General features: G+C 41.2%; 1 protein-coding gene and 1 non-coding gene across 2 annotated transcripts in view; both read left to right on the top strand.

Annotated features, from left to right (window-relative positions):
• The first annotated feature begins 3,802 nt into the window (after positions 1-3,802).
• LOC114560953 (glypican-5) overlaps positions 3,803-18,878 on the top strand; it is a 63,710-nt gene continuing 48,634 nt past the window's right edge. The window contains exons 1-3 of the mRNA XM_028586588.1: positions 3,803-3,816; positions 5,053-5,172; positions 13,094-13,255. Coding sequence (XP_028442389.1) covers positions 5,121-5,172; positions 13,094-13,255 — 214 coding nt within the window. The 5' untranslated portion in view covers positions 3,803-3,816; positions 5,053-5,120. The remainder of the gene's footprint in view (positions 3,817-5,052; positions 5,173-13,093; positions 13,256-18,878) is intronic.
• Positions 3,902-3,974, top strand: trnam-cau (transfer RNA methionine (anticodon CAU)). Its single transcript has one exon. It is a non-coding gene; the product is annotated as a tRNA-Met (tRNA).

Below are 18,878 nucleotides of genomic sequence, written 5' to 3'. Positions count from 1 at the left end.
GGGACCGCAGCAAGTATCACGATGCATTCACGGCCCGTGGGGAAAAAGAAATTCAAGGCAGCATGGCACATAACAGAATGGTATTATATTATATATAAGACAAACAAAAATATATTACTGATTGGCACACAAAAGTAAATAACAATTACTTTAACAAGTGGATATTTTGTTTGATTTTCTTTTTGATTTAGCAGCCTAAAATAAAGTATAGTTAGCTATATCAGCTTACATTACGTTACCTGGTTATGCATGGATGATTGTGACTTAACGTTACTGTAACTGGGTCCGTGTACGTTTTGATAGTTTGTTTTTTCGTTTGAACCACAAAACAAAATAACAAGAAACTGATTGATTTTTTTTTCTTCTAACGTTACTCTGGTATAACATTAGTGCTGCATATTATGACCGTTCTAAAAGCTTGGATTTATTTTATAGGCTTTATTTACTATTACTTCCGGGTCACGTGGCCAGCCTGTCTTTCTTTTAATGTAGATATTCAAACGGAGAAATAAAAAAAAGGAATTTCAAAAAACCAAAATCGGACCGTTATTTGAATTTGGTTTAGTCGTTTTTCGTTTTTGGATTAAACGGAGAACGGCTCTTTTTTTTACCGTTTCTTTGTTTTTGGTTTGAAACGACAAACAAAAAACAGCTGGGGCCTGTTTCACAAAAGTAGAATATATAAATCCAGGATAACTGATAAAGCGAGGCTTGACCTAGTCTAATCTGTGCATCCTGGCTTGGTGCGTTTCACGAAGGCCAAGCCAGGCTGAGGAGGAGCGACTAGGTCGAGCCAGGTTGAAGTAATTCAGATAGATGCGCGTCCACGGATTTCCTCAAAAGACCGCGAGGTCGAGCACAGATTTACTGATGCCAAAATGGAGAATAGGCATTGTACATACTTTATACAGAGTGAGCAGCAGCTTCTTGTGGAAGTATGATGACGTGAAACACATTATTTGAATAAAAAGAAAATAACACGGCCGCTGTACTGAAACAGCGAGAGAAAGCTTAGCAGACGATCGCAGACCGACTGAATGCGTACGGAGCCTAAATATATACATTAACTGACCACTGCTCTGAATGGAAATCGTCATACTCCTACCATTCAATGATTAGGCTATAATCATTTGCACAAAGTAACAATTGTACGCTTTGCCTTAAAAGTAAGCAGAAGATAATGTTACTCAGGAAATTTACCATGAAGATCCATTTTCTATAACGCTAGAATATGAAGCGTAAATATTCACTCTGTTCCTCCCTCTCTCTCATTGGCTAAAATATTAATTTCCTAAGTCATATTAACTTCCACTACTCGCTTTTAATGCAAAGTGTACAGGTGTTCGTTTTTGCAAATGACAAGTGACACATTGAATGGTTTCATTTAAGAGCAGTAGTTCATAAATGTATATTTTTAGACTATCATTTAGTCTGTCCGCTATTATCTGTCACGCTTTTTCTCGCGTTTTTTTATTTTTTATAGAGGACGAGTTTCCTTCTCTACATATTATATGCCTTGCTCCCTGGTATATATGGACATAGAAAATAAAGACACTGAAGAAATTGAACTGTAAAATCTAGAAACTATAAAGATAATAAGGTGATAAATTCCATGCACACTATAAACATGAATGGAACAGAGTATATTCATCAGTTATTTCCCCCGAGGCAAAATATAAGGTCAAAAACCATTAAGGTGTCCTCTCCCTGTTGTTACATGAACGTACAGTAGCCTACATCACTAGATAGTTACTGATCCAGTGAACTAAGCTAAGTCTATAATTTGGGAGGATTGTACAGTTAGGATATGTTCTTAAAATTGTACAATCCTCCCAAATTATAGTCCCAGTTTACTGGACAACACAAATTGTGTGCTAAGAATGCCAAATACAATGCACATGGAAGCAGAACAAACATGATCCTTATTGTTAAAGAATAAAAAAAGAAATTATAAACTAAAATAATTTAAGGTGCATTGGGGAACTATAGAAATGTACAGCATTGTATGTATTGCCCTTAGTAACAGACTTCATTTAAAACTCATTTGAAATTTTATCAGCCTTTTCTAATTATCTCAACAACTGCCATAATATATTCATCAAACTTCTTACAACAATATGAACAGCAGTCTTCATACAGCAATATAACAGTAACAATGACAAATTTATAATTATAAAAAAAAATAATGGTCACAACTTTAAATAATAACAGTACTTAAATGAACAGCAATATGCACCTGTTGTATTTTAATCCAGGCTGATAACAATAGGGTAAAACCACTGCTGAGTGAACAGAAAAGGTTCCAGGATTAAATAAATCCTGGCTGTTAGCCTGGTCAGGACCAGGCTAGCTGCACAGAATAAATCTCCATGGTGATTTATGCGCCTCCGCTTTCATGAAACCGAATCAAGGCTAAATTCATCCAGGATAACCAGGAAATCCCGGCTTAATCCCTTATCTTGGTTTTGTGAAACAGGCCCCTGGTTTCTCGTTATTTTGTTTTGTGGTTCAAACGAAAAAACAAACTATCAAAACGTACACGGACCTTCTGCCTACCCGAGACATGGCGAACTCAGTCAGTGCCAGATCATGCGATTCAACCTGCTGAATACGTCAAAAGTTTTAGAACACCCCAATTTTTTGAGTTTTTTTATTGAAAACCATGATGACATAGCACTGATTTAAGTATTCCTTATGCCCAGATACAGGCATACATTAAAACATGAGCCTCCAGCCTCCAACCATGCGAGAGGTCCATGTCCATTGCTGTATTCCCTTACACACATGACTGTACGGCAGTACCTATGACTGCTGTCTGTTGATGACACGATAGGCCTTGTTTCTAAGAAAAATGAGCAAGCTTACTTGAATGAGGTAGACAGACTTTCAAACTGGTGCCAAGCAAACAACCTAGGCCTACTCGTTACCAAGACTAAGAAGATGTTTGTAGATTTCAGGCGTGATCAGCAGAACGTTTACACTCAGATCCAACGACTCTCAGGTGGAAAAGACAGTTATATATTGGTGTTCATATTTCTGAAGACCTGACACGGACCAAACATGTTGATTCACTATAGTGAGAAAGGCACGCCAGAGTATTTTTCACCTCAGACGCCTGAAGTATTTTAGGCTACCTCTCAGCATCACCATTAAAAGTATTATTACTGGGAATATAACAGCTTCGTATGGAAACAGCACTCAGCAAGACTATAAAGCCCTAAAGAGAGTAGTGAGATCAGCAGGAATGCACTACCCAAACGAGAGGACATCAGGAGAGTAAGTCCAGAGTAATCAGAGATCCCAGTCACCGCAAAAACTGCCTCTTCTCTGCCCTAAGCTCTGGGAAACGTTATCGCTGCCTGAGGGCCAACACAGAGAGAATGCGGAAAAGTTTTTATCCCCAAGTTATCCGGATACTGAATGAGGACTGTAACAGGAGTACAAGCATGTTAAACACCTCATGCACTTTAGACATTTCTTCTTCTTCTTCTTCTTCTTCTTCTTCTTCTCTTCTTTTTCTATTTATTTCCTTATTATTTACACAGCACACCCATGGAGACAGTGGACAAGCAGCATTTCACTACATATACTAATTGTATGTGACTAAGACATTGAATTTGAAAAGTGCAACGAAGAGTGGTTTTCACAATTCTTGCTAGTCGGGCAGCATCATGGATGTGGCAGCATCTGATCAAATCTTGGTAGAATTTTTGGTCGTGATGGGCAAAGCGATTGGCTCTTATGTGATCGCGGTGGGCGTGGCTTTCAGAGTATGACGCGTCCGCTCTGTTTGGGACAGGGGGCCTGAAAGCTCAGGTGAACTACGGTACTTTTACATGTTAAGTTCATACTCGTTTTACATACAGAACAAATATGTTTTCCATGTGTAACAGTTTTATTGGCCTCGTTGGCGCAGTAGGCAGCGCGTCAGTCTCATAATCTGAAGGTCGTGAGTTCGAGCCTCACACGGGGCACATGCCTTTTCATCTGATGTCACAATTTTGAAAAAAAAATAAGGTATGTGGTCCCGTTAAACCGTTTGATCGTGTTTGAGCGTACCACGTCGACACATTTAAACATTTTGATAACAGAAAATCACAATAGCTTATTACACCTGCGAATCTTCGAACCCAATTAACTGACAGGTGCCTTTTTATCAATAACGGGTAAGCTAGCTAACGTTACTGATACTACTAGCTAGCACTGGCTCTAATTTTCTGCCTCAGCTAGCTAACCGCTAACAAATTGTAGCAAGTAATAATGAAGCTAACTATAGAGTATTGTTGGTTAATTCAATAATACTCTTCCTAAATAATATAATTAGTTAGTGGTAACATATTACACATCACAATAATTATTGAAGTCCATATAACTATGCGACACGTTTAAACATTAACGTTAGCCTATATTAGGAATATTGTAGTTTCAGGCGCAGTTTAACACATGATTCTGCTATGAACCAAAAAGGCCAGCGAGTGGCGCTCATGTTCCACTATTAAACAGTATTTTCCTCTGATTCCACTTCACTCACAGCTCTCAGTCAAGTGTAATGGACCTTATCTGCAGAAACATCTGTTGTAGACTATGTGTGTGAGAGAGGTTACGTCAGTAAAAATAAATAAACAGATGGCTTATGACCACATAACTTAGTCATTTGGCAGTACATTGCCTTTATTTCTTATAATTGTTATGGCAGTTATGCTCTTATTGTGTTGTCATTTTCTTAGCTATAATAAGTTATTGTTGACATAGTTGCTTTAGGCTTATAGCAGACACACGTTTTCAAACGACATAGGCATTTTGAGTGCCCATGTCAATTAAGTAATTGAGCTAAAGTGAGTGAGAGAGTCAGAGGGAGAGGAGGGCGCTGAGCCTGACAGTGGGCTCCAGACAGACTTACTGGCTGCAGATGAAGTTTTCAGTCACACTGCACCGTGGGACTTTTAGGAATTCCTATTAACCAACCAGACTCTATATCTCTTGACTGACATGCGATGTTCCGTGCAGCCTTACAAAACGTTGACTTGCTTTGGGTGATTTTGTTGTATTTAGTTTTTCTACCGGAGACTGGCTGTAAATCAGCCGATGCAGGCAGCTGTCATGAGGTGAAGACAGCCTACATGATGCGCCAAATAGGACCGGTGGAGCTGGTGCCAGACAGGCCGGGAACAGGTCAGTAAATCCTTTTGGAAATATCATGTTAGAATACTATAGGAGGAACACCAAATACACAGGTGGAATGTAACCACGTACATTTACTGAAGCGATGTACTTGAGTATACTTTTGAGGTAGTCAAACCTAACTTGAATATTTCCATTTTGTGCTACTTTATACTTCTTACTCCACTACATTTCAAAGGCAATATTGTAAAAAAATTTCTGACAGCTAAACATACTAGCCTCCTGCAGATCGTGATTTTAAATAGGCCTACAAAACATACAGTATGAGTTTATACATTAAAATGCATGAATGTTATGAATTAAGATACCAACAAAATTAGCTCCACCTAGAATCAGCTCCACAACATCCAAGTGTTTGCTTATTGATGATGCAACTGTAATATTAACCAAATAATGTCATTATTTAACACTGATAGGGCTATTCTTCTGCATAATGACTGCTTCTACTATTGATACTTGAAAAACATTTGCTGATAATACTTATATAGACTTTTATACACGATTGAAGGACTTGGACTCAAGTATTTTTAATTCATTCATTTTCCGTATTCCTAAATTATAAAAATATAAAGGATCCAAATTCTTCCTTTACCGCTGGAAATATATGAGCCCCACAGCGCAATAACATATTATAAAGATCTCTTTAGATAAAATATATCATTGTGTGCAAACTTGCAGGACTGAATTCCAAGATATAAGGGATCATCACTGTGCAGCATGGGCCAACACTTCTTAAAGAGAGCAGCTATTTCTGTTGAAAACCTACCTTAATAGTCTGCAGCGCTTATATAGAGCTCTTGAAAGCATACTTGGCTATAAGTGGTGGTGTTATGCTGTTTTCTAAATGTAAATGCTCATGTGAGATTGTGTGTGGTTTATGAGAGTCATATTGTTGGCAGTCATTTTCAGATGTCCCCGTGTAGTGGAGACAAGAAGTGGATGATACAGATCTCCAGTTAACAAGCTTCATTTTCTTGTCATCTTGAGATAACATTAACAGTCTACCTGTCATAATTATACAGTTCATACATTCAAATGCCAGCCCATGGGCCCACCACCTGTGGGAGGAACCGTTGGGGTCGGGTGCGATGCCACATGGGTGGCAGTGAAGGTCAGGGGCCTCGACGGACCAGACCCGGGCAGCAGACGCTGGCTCTGGGGACGTGGAACGTCACCTCTCTGTGGGGGAAGGAGCCGGAACTGGTGCGGGAGGTGGAGCGCTACCGGTTAGATCTGGTGGGGCTTACCTCTACGCACAGTCTCGGTTCTGGAACCATACTCCTGGATAGGGGTTGGACTCTTTTCTTCTCCGGAGTTGCCCAGGGTGTGAGGCGCCGGGCGGGTGTGGGGATACTCACAAGCCCCGGCTGAGCGCCCGCTGTGTTGGAGTTTACCCGGTGGACGAGAGGGTCGCCTCCCCACGCCTGCGGGTTGTGGGGAAAAACTCTGACTGTTGTTTGTGCATATGCACCAAACAGGAGTTCGGAGTATTCGGCCTTCTTGAGACCTTGACTGGAGTCCTGCATGGGGCTCCAGTGGGGGACTCCATTGTTCTGCTGGGGGACTTCAACGCACACGGGCAATGATGGAGACACCTGGAGAGGCGTGATTGGGAGGAACGGCCTCCCTGATCTAAACCAGAGTGGTTGTTTGTTGTTGGACTTCTGTGCTAGTCATGGATTGTCTATAACGAACACCATGTTCGAACATAGGGATGCTCATAAGTGTACCTGGTACCAGAGCACCCTAGGCCGAAGGTCAATGATCGATTTCATAATCGTTTCATCTGATCTGAGGCCGTATGTTTTGGACACTCGGGTGAAGAGAGGGGCAGAGCTGTCAACCGATCACCATCTGGTGGTGAGTTGGGTCAGGGGTGGGGGAAGACTCTGGACAGACCTGGTAAGCCCAAACGTGTAGTGCGGGTAAATTGGGAACGTCTGGAGGAGGCCCCTGTCCGACAGACTTTCAACTCACACCTCCGGCGGAGCTTTTCGTGCATCCCTGTGGAGGCTGGGGGCATTGAACCCGAGTGGACAATGTTCAAAGTTTCCATTGCTGAAGCTGCGGCGAGGAGCTGTGGTCTTAGGATCTTAGGTGCCTCAAGGGGCGGTAACCCACGAACACCGTGGTGGACACCAGTGGTCAGGGAAGCCGTCCGACTGAAGAAGGAGTCCTTCCGGGATATGTTATCTCGGAGGACTCCGGAGGCAGTTGCAGGGTACCGAAGGGCCCGAAGGGCTGCAGCCTCTGCCGTGAAAGAGGCAAAGCAGCGGGTGTGGGAGAAGTTTGGAGAAGACATGGAGAAGGACTTTCGGTCGGCACCAAAGTGTTTCTGGAAAACTGTTCGCCACCTCAGGAGGGGGAAGGGGGAACCATCCAAGCTGTGTACAGTAAGGATGGGACACTGTTGACCTCCACTGAGGAGGTAATAGGGCGGTGGAGGGAGCACTTTGAGGAACTCCTGAATCCGACTAATACGCCCTCTATGTTAGAGGCAGAGCTGGAGGATAACGGGGATTGTCGCCGATTTCCCAGGCGGAAGTCACTGATGTAGTCAAACAACTACACAGTGGCAAAGCCCGGGGATTGATGAGATCCGTCCAGAAATGCTCAAGGCTCTGGGTGTGGAGGGGCTGTCCTGGTTGACACGCCTCTTCAACATTGCGTGGAAGTCTGGGACGGTGCCAAAGGAGTGGCAGACTGGGGTGGTGGTTCCTCTTTTTAAAAAGGGGGACCAGAGGGTGTGTGCCAATTATAGGGGTATCACACTTCTCAGCCTCCCTGGTAAAGTCTACTCCAAGGTGCTGGAAAGGAGGGTTCGGCCGATAGTCGAACCTCGGGTTGAGGAGGAACAATGCGGATTCCGTCCTGGTCGTGGAACAACGGACCAGCTCTTCACTCTCGCAAGGATCCTGGAGGGAGCCTGGGAGTATGCCCAACCGGTCTACATGTGTTTTGTGGATTTGGAGAAGGCGTATGACCGGGTCCCCCGGGGATACTGTGGGAGGTGCTGCGGGAGTATGGGGTGAGGGGGTCTCTACTCAGGGCCATCCAATCTCTGTATGACCAAAGTGAGAGCTGTGTCCGGGTTCTCGGTAGTAAGTCGGACTCGTTTCAGGTGAGGGTTGGCCTCCGCCAGGGCTGCGCTTTGTCACCAATCCTGTTTGTAATATTTATGGACAGGATATCGAGGCGTAGTCGGGGTGGGGAGGGGTTGCAGTTTGGTGGGCTGGGGATCTCATCGCTGCTCTTTGCAGATGATGTGGTCCTGATGGCATCATCGGCCTGCGACCTTCAGCACTCACTGGATCGGTTCGCAACCGAGTGTGAAGCGGTTGGGATGAGGATCAGCACCTCTAAATCGGAGGCCATGGTTCTCAGCAGGAAACCGATGGAATGCCTTCTCCAGGTAGGGAATGAGTCCTTACCCCAAGTGAAGGAGTTCAAGTACCTTGGGGTTTTGTTCGCGAGTGAGGGGACAATGGAGCGGGAGATTGGTCGGAGAATCGGCGCAGCGGGTGCGGTATTGCATTCAATCTGAGCCAGAAGGCAAAGCTCTCGATCTACCGGTCAGTTTTCGTTCCTACCCTCACCTATGGTCATGAAGGCTGGGTCATGACCGAAAGAACGAGATCCAGGGTACAAGCGGCCGAAATGGGTTTCCTCAGGAGGGTGGCTGGCGTCTCCCTTAGAGATAGGGTGAGAAGCTCAGTCATCCGTGAGGAGCTCGGAGTAGAGCCGCTGCTCCTTTGCGTCGAAAGGAGCCAGTTGAGGTGGTTCGGGCATCTGGTAAGGATGCCCCCTGGGCGCCTCCCTAGGGAGGTGTTCCAGGCACGTCCAGCTGGGAGGAGGCCTCGGGGAAGACCCAGGACTAGGTGGAGGGATTATATCTCCAACCTGGCCTGGGAACGCCGATCCCCAGTCGGAGCTGGTTAATGTTGCTCGGGAAAGGGAAGTTTGGGGTCCCCTGCTGGAGCTGCTCCCCCCGCGACCCGACACCGGATAAGCGGACGAAGATGGATGGATGGATGGATACATTCAAATGCATATGAATCAGATGTTAATGGTCTTGCTATAATCAGCATACATGAGGAAATATGTGCTAGACATCATTCAATTACATACATCTGAATTAGGGCTGCAACAACGAATCGATAAAATTCGATTACTAAAAAAGTTGGCAACGAATTTAATTATCGATTCGTTGTGTCGCGCAACTATTAGGCAACCTAGTCGCGGAGATAAAAAAAAAAATTTAGTTGAGCGCCAGTGGCGGATCTAAAAATTTTACATGGGGGGGCAAAGGGGTAGCGAGAGATCTTGGTAGGGTGGCAGGGGAAGACGGTACATGGGAACCCCCATATGTAAACTGCTATGCCCTACTACGCCCTGCGACGCCCTGCTATGCCCTAAACTGCTACAACTATTATTTCTAGTCATAGTTCCAATATCTTTTTTTGTTACTATAATTACCATTATTATGAATCATAATTCTCTATATCTGTATATCTGTATCCATCTGTATCTAACCGGCAGCGGCCACCAAGACCCTGGATCTGTCTGATGTTTCTGCCCAAAAGGAAGTTTTTCCTCGCCACTGTTGCACCAAATGCTTGCTCTTTGGAGAATTGTTGGGTCTTTGTAACTTAAAGAGTGTGGTCTAGACCTACTCTATCTGTAAAGTGTTTTGAGAAGAGTGAACTGTTGTTGTATATGTACATATTTACATATCTAACCCTATAACATATATGTTATAAGGTTAGATATGCAAAAGTCAAGATGTGAAAATGACGTTTTTTCAGTTTTTTGGCTATTTCCATTCTGTTGTATATATACAACAGACTGGAAATAGCCAAAAACTGAAAAAACGTCATGTCACGACATGTTATGTTACTTTACTGCAATTTATATGTAAGCTCGGTCGCTCCAGTCTTTGCCGGGATGCAGGGCCAGCACACCGCAGCAGACTCGCTGTGTGCGAGCCAGACTGGGCGAACGCCGCTCTGCACGTTTGATGCAGGGACGTAGCTAAGTATTTGAGGGGCAGGGGGCTAAGATTACATCAACAATTATTATTTATTAGGAATTAAGATAAATTAATTGTTTGTTTCAATGTTTTAAGAAGCCTGTGCACATAGTGGCAGTTTGTTTTTACAAGCAAAGTTTTTTGAACACCAAAGTTAGGGGGGCAGCTGGGGGGGCAAGGCCCTACAGTGGGGGGTCAGCTGCCCCCCCTTGCCCCCCTGTAGATCCGCCCCTGTTGAGCGCAGAGAGGAGCAGCGCGGAGCGAAAGAAAAGAAAAAAAGAGCAGAGCGGGGAAAGAGGAAATACGGAGAGAGACCGGAGAGACCCGTAACGTTGTTCTGAAACACTCGGCGGAGGCAGAGAAATCAGTACGACCCAAGTCATCCAAGGTGTGGGAGCATTTCACACTAAATAAATCAAAAACGTGTTAATTACAAGATAAGCAAAAGCGACACGGCATGGCACGGGCGCACCACGGTGATGAGTCTGCACCTAAAACGTAAACATGTTGGAGTCCTTGATGAGGAGGAAGGGAGTTCAACAGCAGGGTAAAGTCACTACACTATCCTACTTCTGTTCTGAAGTGAGGAACGTACCGTCCCTCCAGTAGCTCTACTGGTGCTGCTGTTTACTCGTTATCCAGCTGACTAGCATGACAAGCTAGCGTTAGCTCGGTAATAACAGTAATAAAGCAGGGGTGGTATACTTTGCAGGACTAAAGACACGGTTTTATTCACTCGCCTTTTTTGGCCCATTAATTTTTCAATCTGTTGTCATGTATATATTATGTGCTTTGTCCCATATCAGTTATTGTTGACAAAATAATAGTGTGTGGTGTATAAACGAACTTAACTTGCACTTACTACAATGATGGTAATAATTTAATGAATAAGTGTGTGTCTGTCTGTCTGTCTGTGTGTCTTGTCTGTATCTGCTATTTGGGTTACTTACCTTTACACAACTATTAACTAAAAAAACAAGTATGTATTGAGTTGATGTAAATTAATGCTTTTTTTTTAATCCGATTCATCGATTAATCGAAAAAATAATTGATAGATAAATCGATTATTAAAATAATCGTTAGTTGCAGCCCTAATCTGAATGTTAACACAGTGTACCTGCACAACATAGTCTTTAAACCTGGTGTGGCCATGCAGGAATTCACTTGAGGGAGATGTGATTTTAAGTAGGCTGTGTAAGTTGAAAAGCACTACTCTCCTTGACGGTTATATATCCACACGGACACTTCCTACTCTGGATTGGACAAATGCACCATTCCCTGGTCTGGCATTGGTGTTTGCTTCAAATATTCAAGCTGAAAAAACAAGGCATTTATTTCTGAGAATATTGTCAAAATCCTCCTAAACTAAACTACCTACTAAATCTATTTTATGAATAGTTGAGCTTGAGGTTACATTCTGAAACATACTGACCTTTCACAAAAAAAGGTCCACTTACTGTAAATTTCCGAGACAGGGATTAAAATCTCTACCCACATATATGGTACGACCACCTGTTGTCATGGGACCAAAAAATCCATTATATCATTTAGGGCTGGGCGATATGGAGTAAATGAGATATCACGATATTCTTGACCAAATACCTCGATATAGATATTGTGGCGATATTCTAGGGTTGAAAATTGGTGCTTTAACAAAATATCTTCACGCTTAAATTTTAGATAAATAATCATCAGTAATGTGGACATAATATCTACGTGGGGAAAAGGCAAATAATATAACAGCTGGTAAGTTCAGAAAAGTACATCACTGTACTGTAATGCAGCTTTTAAAACCAGTAAAAGACAACACTTATGTTATACCACGATATTACGATATCCAAAATCTAAGATGATATCTCTCATATCACGATATCGATATAATATCAATATATTGCCCAGCCCTATATCATGTGATAACAAAGGAAGGGACCATCTCTAAGAAAACTGAGCAAACTCCATGTGCAGATGAAAGCCATGTGATGCAGCTGAAAGCTCTGGAAAACCTCCAGTGAGTGGACTTAGTGCTAAGATTTTATTTGTCATTCAAGTTTAATGAATTATTTTGAAACAAGAACAGATGCAACGCAGGTTTTTTAAATCCAGCTGACTGAGTCAGTTTTGGATTGTTTCCAGTCAGCCGGTGCTAATATGAATAGCTGAAAGTTTGACACAGGACTTAGGTCAGACATAGGTGAAAGGTCCATTCCTCTCATCTCATCTCATCTCTCTCTCTCTCCTTTGATCTCAGTCTGCTACTATACAGTTTGGCTTACAGCAGCCTACCAAGAGTCAGATTGCTTCACACACACACACACACACACACACACACATACATACACACATACTTTGGTGTGAGTGGTGAAGTGTCGCCCACTGTGCATGTCATCATGTCGTGTCCCAATGGTCTCATTGTAGAACTATTTTTGTGAAGTCATAAAGTCTTGTGCACTGAATGCTTTTGGATTACTGGTCCCTAAATGGATTAACTGACTAACAAGATGGATTCTTATTGATTTGTTAATCAGTGATAGCATGTGGGCTATGCAAATCAAAACATTCAAATCTCTAGCTCTTAAATAGCTTTTATGTAGCCCAACGTGTATTGATGGAGTCTTTATTCTGGAAAGAAATATTAAACATTCATCAGATATGTCATTGTTTCTATTAATCTTGAGGAACTTGGTAAGTACGCCTACACATTTTTAACCAAGGTAAAGGTAGAGTAAAGGTTGATAGAAAACCTACGCATACTTCATGAAACAATTCATTCCACCCATCATTCTGTATTATTCTCTATTGGATGAGATTTACACCTCTCTGTGACTGAAAATATCAGTGAATATGACCAGGGCTGACGCTATTTCTTCTGCCTCTGTCTTTCAGATGAGTCTCTGCGAGTGTGTGTCTACCCTGGGCCCAGCTGCTGTACCAGTAAGATGGAGGACAGCTACATGGCAGCTGTTCGCAGTGAGACGCAGCAGAAGATGCAATCCTACAGCTTTGAACTTAAGTACCTGATCGCTGGACACACCAAGGCCTACCAAGGTAAAGGAGAGGAATGGAGTCGCAGAAGAGGGGTGTATACTGGAGAATAAAATGCACATATGAAATCATTCCATGCATCGTTGAAGAGAAAAGCGTATCAGGGAATTTAAAAAATGAATTTCTGTTGGGAGATGAAGGTGTGGAGGGCGAGCAATGAGGCTGATTTTTGTATTCAGTCAACTGCACTTTTTTATAAGTCCTTTGTGTCAAAAGTGACAGAAATGATTTTCTTTCAGTTTCTCAATCATAACAGTTTGCTGCTTTTTTATATAAATAAAATATAAAGGCATCACTGTGGGCTTTGGGAAATTGTATTTTGCCAAATTGCTTTGGCAAAATATAACAATATTCCAAGATTAATCGATAAGGAAAATAATCATTTGTTGAATTTAAACAATAAAAAGCTTGCTTCTGTTTCAGATATGCTACGGTAATACTTTTTCCTTATGGATTTATTATGATTAACAAGCGTTGTCTGTGGGTGATTCAAGAACGTAAATCAAAGTGACTTAAATAGCAGTGGTGATTTTGTTTTAACAGTTCTGTCAAGTGTCTGTAGCCCCCCCCCCATTCTTGCTTTGTGTGTTCATCATGAAATAGCTAGTTTGTGTCAGGGTGGTGGTGTGAGGCCAGTTTATTTTGTGAGGCGCCACAGTGGCTAGCCAAACAAACAACTGCTCTTCGATTGAGTCTTTGAGAGAGAAAACTCTCATAGGGAGCAGCGGAAAACTTTGTTACAACTCTCCGCTCTTTTCCTCTGTCTGTCTGTCTCTGTCGCTGCGGTAATCAGGTTTTGTTCTTGACCAATGAGAGAGCAAGGGACGAAGAATGTTTACATTCAGTACGTATCCGCAGCAAAGTGTTGTTGCCGTGGGCAACAGCCGGTCCCTAACGGGCTGCTCTGAATAGAAGGAAGAATACTCTGCTTGTCCACTTGTCTCTCAACACTATTCACCAGTCTGTGGGTGTGTGTGTGTGTGTGTGTGTGTGTGTGTGTGTGCATGCATGCGTGTGTGTGTGTGTGTGTTTGCGTGCGTGAATGTGTGTTTGTGTGCATGTGGTGTAGAGATTATGAGACAGGCAGAGTTGATGAAAACCCAGCAGACAGACATGGCAAACATGTACCTCTCTTTTTTTTCTTTTTTTTCTGTCTCTCTATCTCTAACTCCCTACTCCCCTGCTACATCTGAATGCACTCAGGCTCCGTTTCAGCTGCTATTTATGCCCAACGGATGGATAAACCATCCATGGGTAAAATGAATGCAAAACACAACCGTAAACAAGGAAGGGTTGAATAAGGCTAAAACTGCAGCAAGTGAGAGAAGACACATTTAGAATTTGCTGCATTTACTTAAAATGCACACAATATGATTTAAATATTTAAAGAGTAAGTTCACCCAAATCACAAAACCAGATATTTTCTCATTAACCCCCGAGATATATCTACCTATGCATATAGTTTTATTTGCTACAGTCTTGTAATAAATAAATATTCTTTGAAAAATACTGTAGCCCCCTCAGTACAATAGAGCTGAATTGGATTTGTATTGTGCTGCTAAAAACATGAAAAAAAAACATCAGTCGGGCATACTAGTTTTTATCTCACATGTTTTTACAAAACATATATTTATAGGCACCTTTTGGTCTTTTGGGCCATTCCTTTTTAGAGGTGTAAGATGAAATTGTTAGATAAATTGATAACTTCAATAAGAGTATGATGGATTCTCAGGAGACCTTGTTGTCAACAATTGTATGCTTTTTTTTTTTTTGGGTGAACCAACCCTTTAACAAATGAAATTACAGTAATTTTGCATGACAGTAGTGTTCTTCAACAGCTGAGCTGAATCTCACAGGATCCCCTCTCCATAGCACAGTGATTAAAACCCACTAGAGAAACTGAGACATGCCCAGAACAGGTTTTAGTCAGGCTCTATTTACACCCTGAGGATTACTTTAGTGTGTGTGTGTGTGTGTGTGTGTGTGTGTGTCTGCAAGCTTGCGTGTGTTTCTCCTGGCACTGTGAGACCCTCGTGCCCTCTGTACCACGCCGCAGCTGTCATCCAATCACAGAGGGTAAAGAGCTAATCACATGACCCCAGAATAGTCTTTGCTGTGTCACACGATGCCGTCTGTATTTGTGTTGCTTGCCATTGCCAGGACATGGGTATGCAAACATGTAAAAGTGAGAAGTTCTCACTCAGTACTGCTCTAACACCTTTATCCATTTGGTAGGAAATGAGTGGAAGTGTACAGAACTAAAACAAATACCATGTCACACCTGTGTAAACTCTCCTTGAGAGTGATAATGTTTTTTTTTTTATTTAGGAAAGTGGTGAGTTATTTGATACATTCCCTAATAAATTGCCATAAACTGGAAAGTCAGGTAGTCGCAGCTGTGATGTTGTTAAGGCATGAACACACACACACACACACACACAAACATGCACACTTACTGACTGACTTAGTGAAAGTCACAGATAAATAGATTTCTCTCTCTCTCTTACTTCCAGTTTGTGTGTGTGTGTGTGTGTGTGTGTGTGTGTGTGTGTCAGGATGCCATCAGATTGACATCACTTTTTTTTCTTGGCAAATTTCAAACACAGACACACACACACTTTCACACACCACTAGCATGCAGCCTCTGTGAAGAGTGCTGTCCACTTTATTAGACACTGTCGGACAGAGGAAACACAGTAGATCCTGAGATTGGGCCTGTCATTATCACCTGACTATAGATAACAGGGTAGTGAAAACGAGCTCAGAGATGAATTAAGTTCTGTGCTATTTTGGCTCGCATGCAGCGGGATAAAGTCAGTCCAAGGTTAGTAAGACAGACACTGTGTGACAAGCAAAACTGATACATGCACAGATATGGTGAGAGTGACATGTATCTACTGTATGTCAGTCATGCCCCCATTTTGAAATTGGAACAACTGTATATAGACTCACTGTATATTCGTTACTTAACACACTGTATAGGCTTGCTTCATATATGACCATATTATGTAACATAAAAAAATCTCTATCTGGTATAGAAGCAATGCATATATTTGTATCTTACATATTAACCAAGAACATGTTTGCTCAAAGATATACATATTTAACTGTGCTGTTACAACACCATACATATTTTTTAATTGCTGTGTTTATTTTCCAGTTTTATATAATACACTAATGGCAGTTTTGTCATTTATTAGGTGTATTTATTTATTACAACGCCCAAACCGCCCAAAGCATTGGTGTACATGGGCAGAAAGAGTAATTCAACTCCATCTTTCATTGAGTTGGATGGGTCTTTTATTACTAAACCTTTTGAAATTGCTAATTATTTTAATGATCATTTTATTGACAAAGTGTATAAACTATGGCAAGAAATACCAACAATAAGTTGTAATCCATCATATTCACGTATAACAGACCAAATAATGAAAGACAAGACCTGCACTTTTGTATTGTGTAAAGTGACGGTAGAACAGGTGGAAAAAATATTGCTGTCCATCAATAATGAAAAACCACCTGGTATTGACAACTTGGATGGAAAGTTACTGAGGATGGTTGCTGACCAAGTTGCCATGCCTATATGTCACATTTTCAATTTAAGCCTTGTAAGTAATGTTTTTCCTCAAATTTGGAAAGAAGCTAAAGTTATACCTTTGCCCAAGCAAGCTAGGGCTGCCTTCACCGGCACGAATAGCCGACCTATTAGTTTGTTGCCTGTTCTTAGCAAACTACTGGAAAAAATTGTATTTGACCAAATACAGAGCTATTTCTCTGTTAACAATTTGACAAGCAAGTATCAGCACGCTTATAGGGTAGGTCACTCAACATGCACTGCACTAACACAAATGACGGATGATTGGTTAAGGGAAATTGATCAGAGGAATACTGTGGGAGCTGTGATGTTAGATTTTAGTGCTGCCTTGATGTCATTGATCACAAATTATTATTGGAAAAACTTGAATGTTATGGTTTTGCACCATCTGCATTATCATGGATAGAAAACTATGTATCCCATAGAACACAAAGAGTTTTTTTTTAATGGAAGTTTTTCTGACACAAAACATTTAGAGTGTGGAATTCCACAAGGAAGTTCGCTCAGCCCTTTATTATTTTCAATTTGTATTAATGATCTTCCACTTGCTTTTAAAAAAGCTTATGTGTCCATGTATGCAGATGATACAACAATATACATGTGTGCACCTACTATTAATGAAATAAGTGCAACACTTAACAAAGAGTTGCAGATAGCACTAGAATGGGTAATCAACAATAGACTATTCCTAAATATGTCAAAGACTAAAAGCATTGTATTTGGTACAAATCATTCCTTGAGCTCTAGGCCTCAGTTGAATTTGATGTTAAATAATGTAGTTGTTGAACAATTAGAGGAAACAATGCTTCTTGGTGTTCATGACATATAGATTCTCTTGTTGCAAAGATGGGGAGGAATATTTCTGTTATAAAAAGATGCTCTGCTTTCTTAACACCACGCCTAACCAAACAAGTCCTGCACACTCTAGTGTTATCACATCTTGACTACTGCCCAATGATATGGTCAACTGCTGCAAAGAAAGATCTAGGAAAGTTGCAGCTGGTTCAGAACAGAGCAGCTCGTCTTTCAATGTCCAATTAAGTCTAATGTAAACAACATGCATGTTAAACTCTCTTGGTTGAAAGTTGAGGAGAGACTTTTAGCTTCACTCCTGGTTTTTGTTAGAAATATGAATGAATTAAAAATACCTGATTGTTTGTATAGAAAACTTTCATTTAGCTCTAACACACATAATTACTCCACTAGACATGCCACTCGAGGTCTTTTTAAAGTTCCAACAGCCCGAACAAAATCAATGCAACATACAGTATTGTATCGAGGAATGGTTGCTTGGAACTCCCTTCCAGTAGAGATTGCCAAAGTGTCTAATATATCAAGTTTCAAAAAACAAGTAAAGGATAATTTAAGGGCCAGAAGACTGTAACCATATTTTTGTATTTAGTTTATGTATAGGAAGATTGAAATGTAAACAAAGATGTTATAAAATTGAAATTTTTATGTTCTGTATTTGTGTATTCATTATGAGATCTTATATTACTATTTGTATACATGGAAAGAAATGTGTATATCTGCAAGGAGACAAATATTAGTTATCTTGCTTTTATATTTTGTGACTGTTTGTGACTGTTTTAGATTGAAAATATCATGTTTTGTTTTGTTTATCTTTTTATTTGTAGTTTGTTTGTTTTGCCTGAAAATGGAGTTTTATGTTCTGTGTGGACCCCAGGAAGAGTAGCTGATGTTTTGCATCAGCTAATGGGGATCCTAATAAAATCAAATCAAATCAAATAGCCACTGCTAATCCTTGCTCTTGAGGGAATTACTGTAATTGTTGGGGTTTTGGAATTTATAGAGTGTGGTCTAGACCTACTCTATCTGTAAAGTGTCTCGAGATAACTCTGTTATATATACTTTACTTTACTATAAATAAAATTGAATTGAATTGAATTTAATTTTTTCATGTTCTTCTAAATTCTAATCGTTCGATTATAAAATTTACCAAGAGATTATTGAACAGTAGCAATTAAATGGAGACTGCTGTTGCTTTTAATGTTTCTTTCGCCACACAAA

The sequence above is a fragment of the Perca flavescens genome, chromosome 9 (genome assembly GCF_004354835.1).
Source record: "Perca flavescens isolate YP-PL-M2 chromosome 9, PFLA_1.0, whole genome shotgun sequence".
NCBI lineage: Eukaryota > Metazoa > Chordata > Actinopteri > Perciformes > Percidae > Perca > Perca flavescens.
Note: the sequence above shows the minus strand (reverse complement) of the source record. Positions and strands in the feature narration are given on the sequence as shown.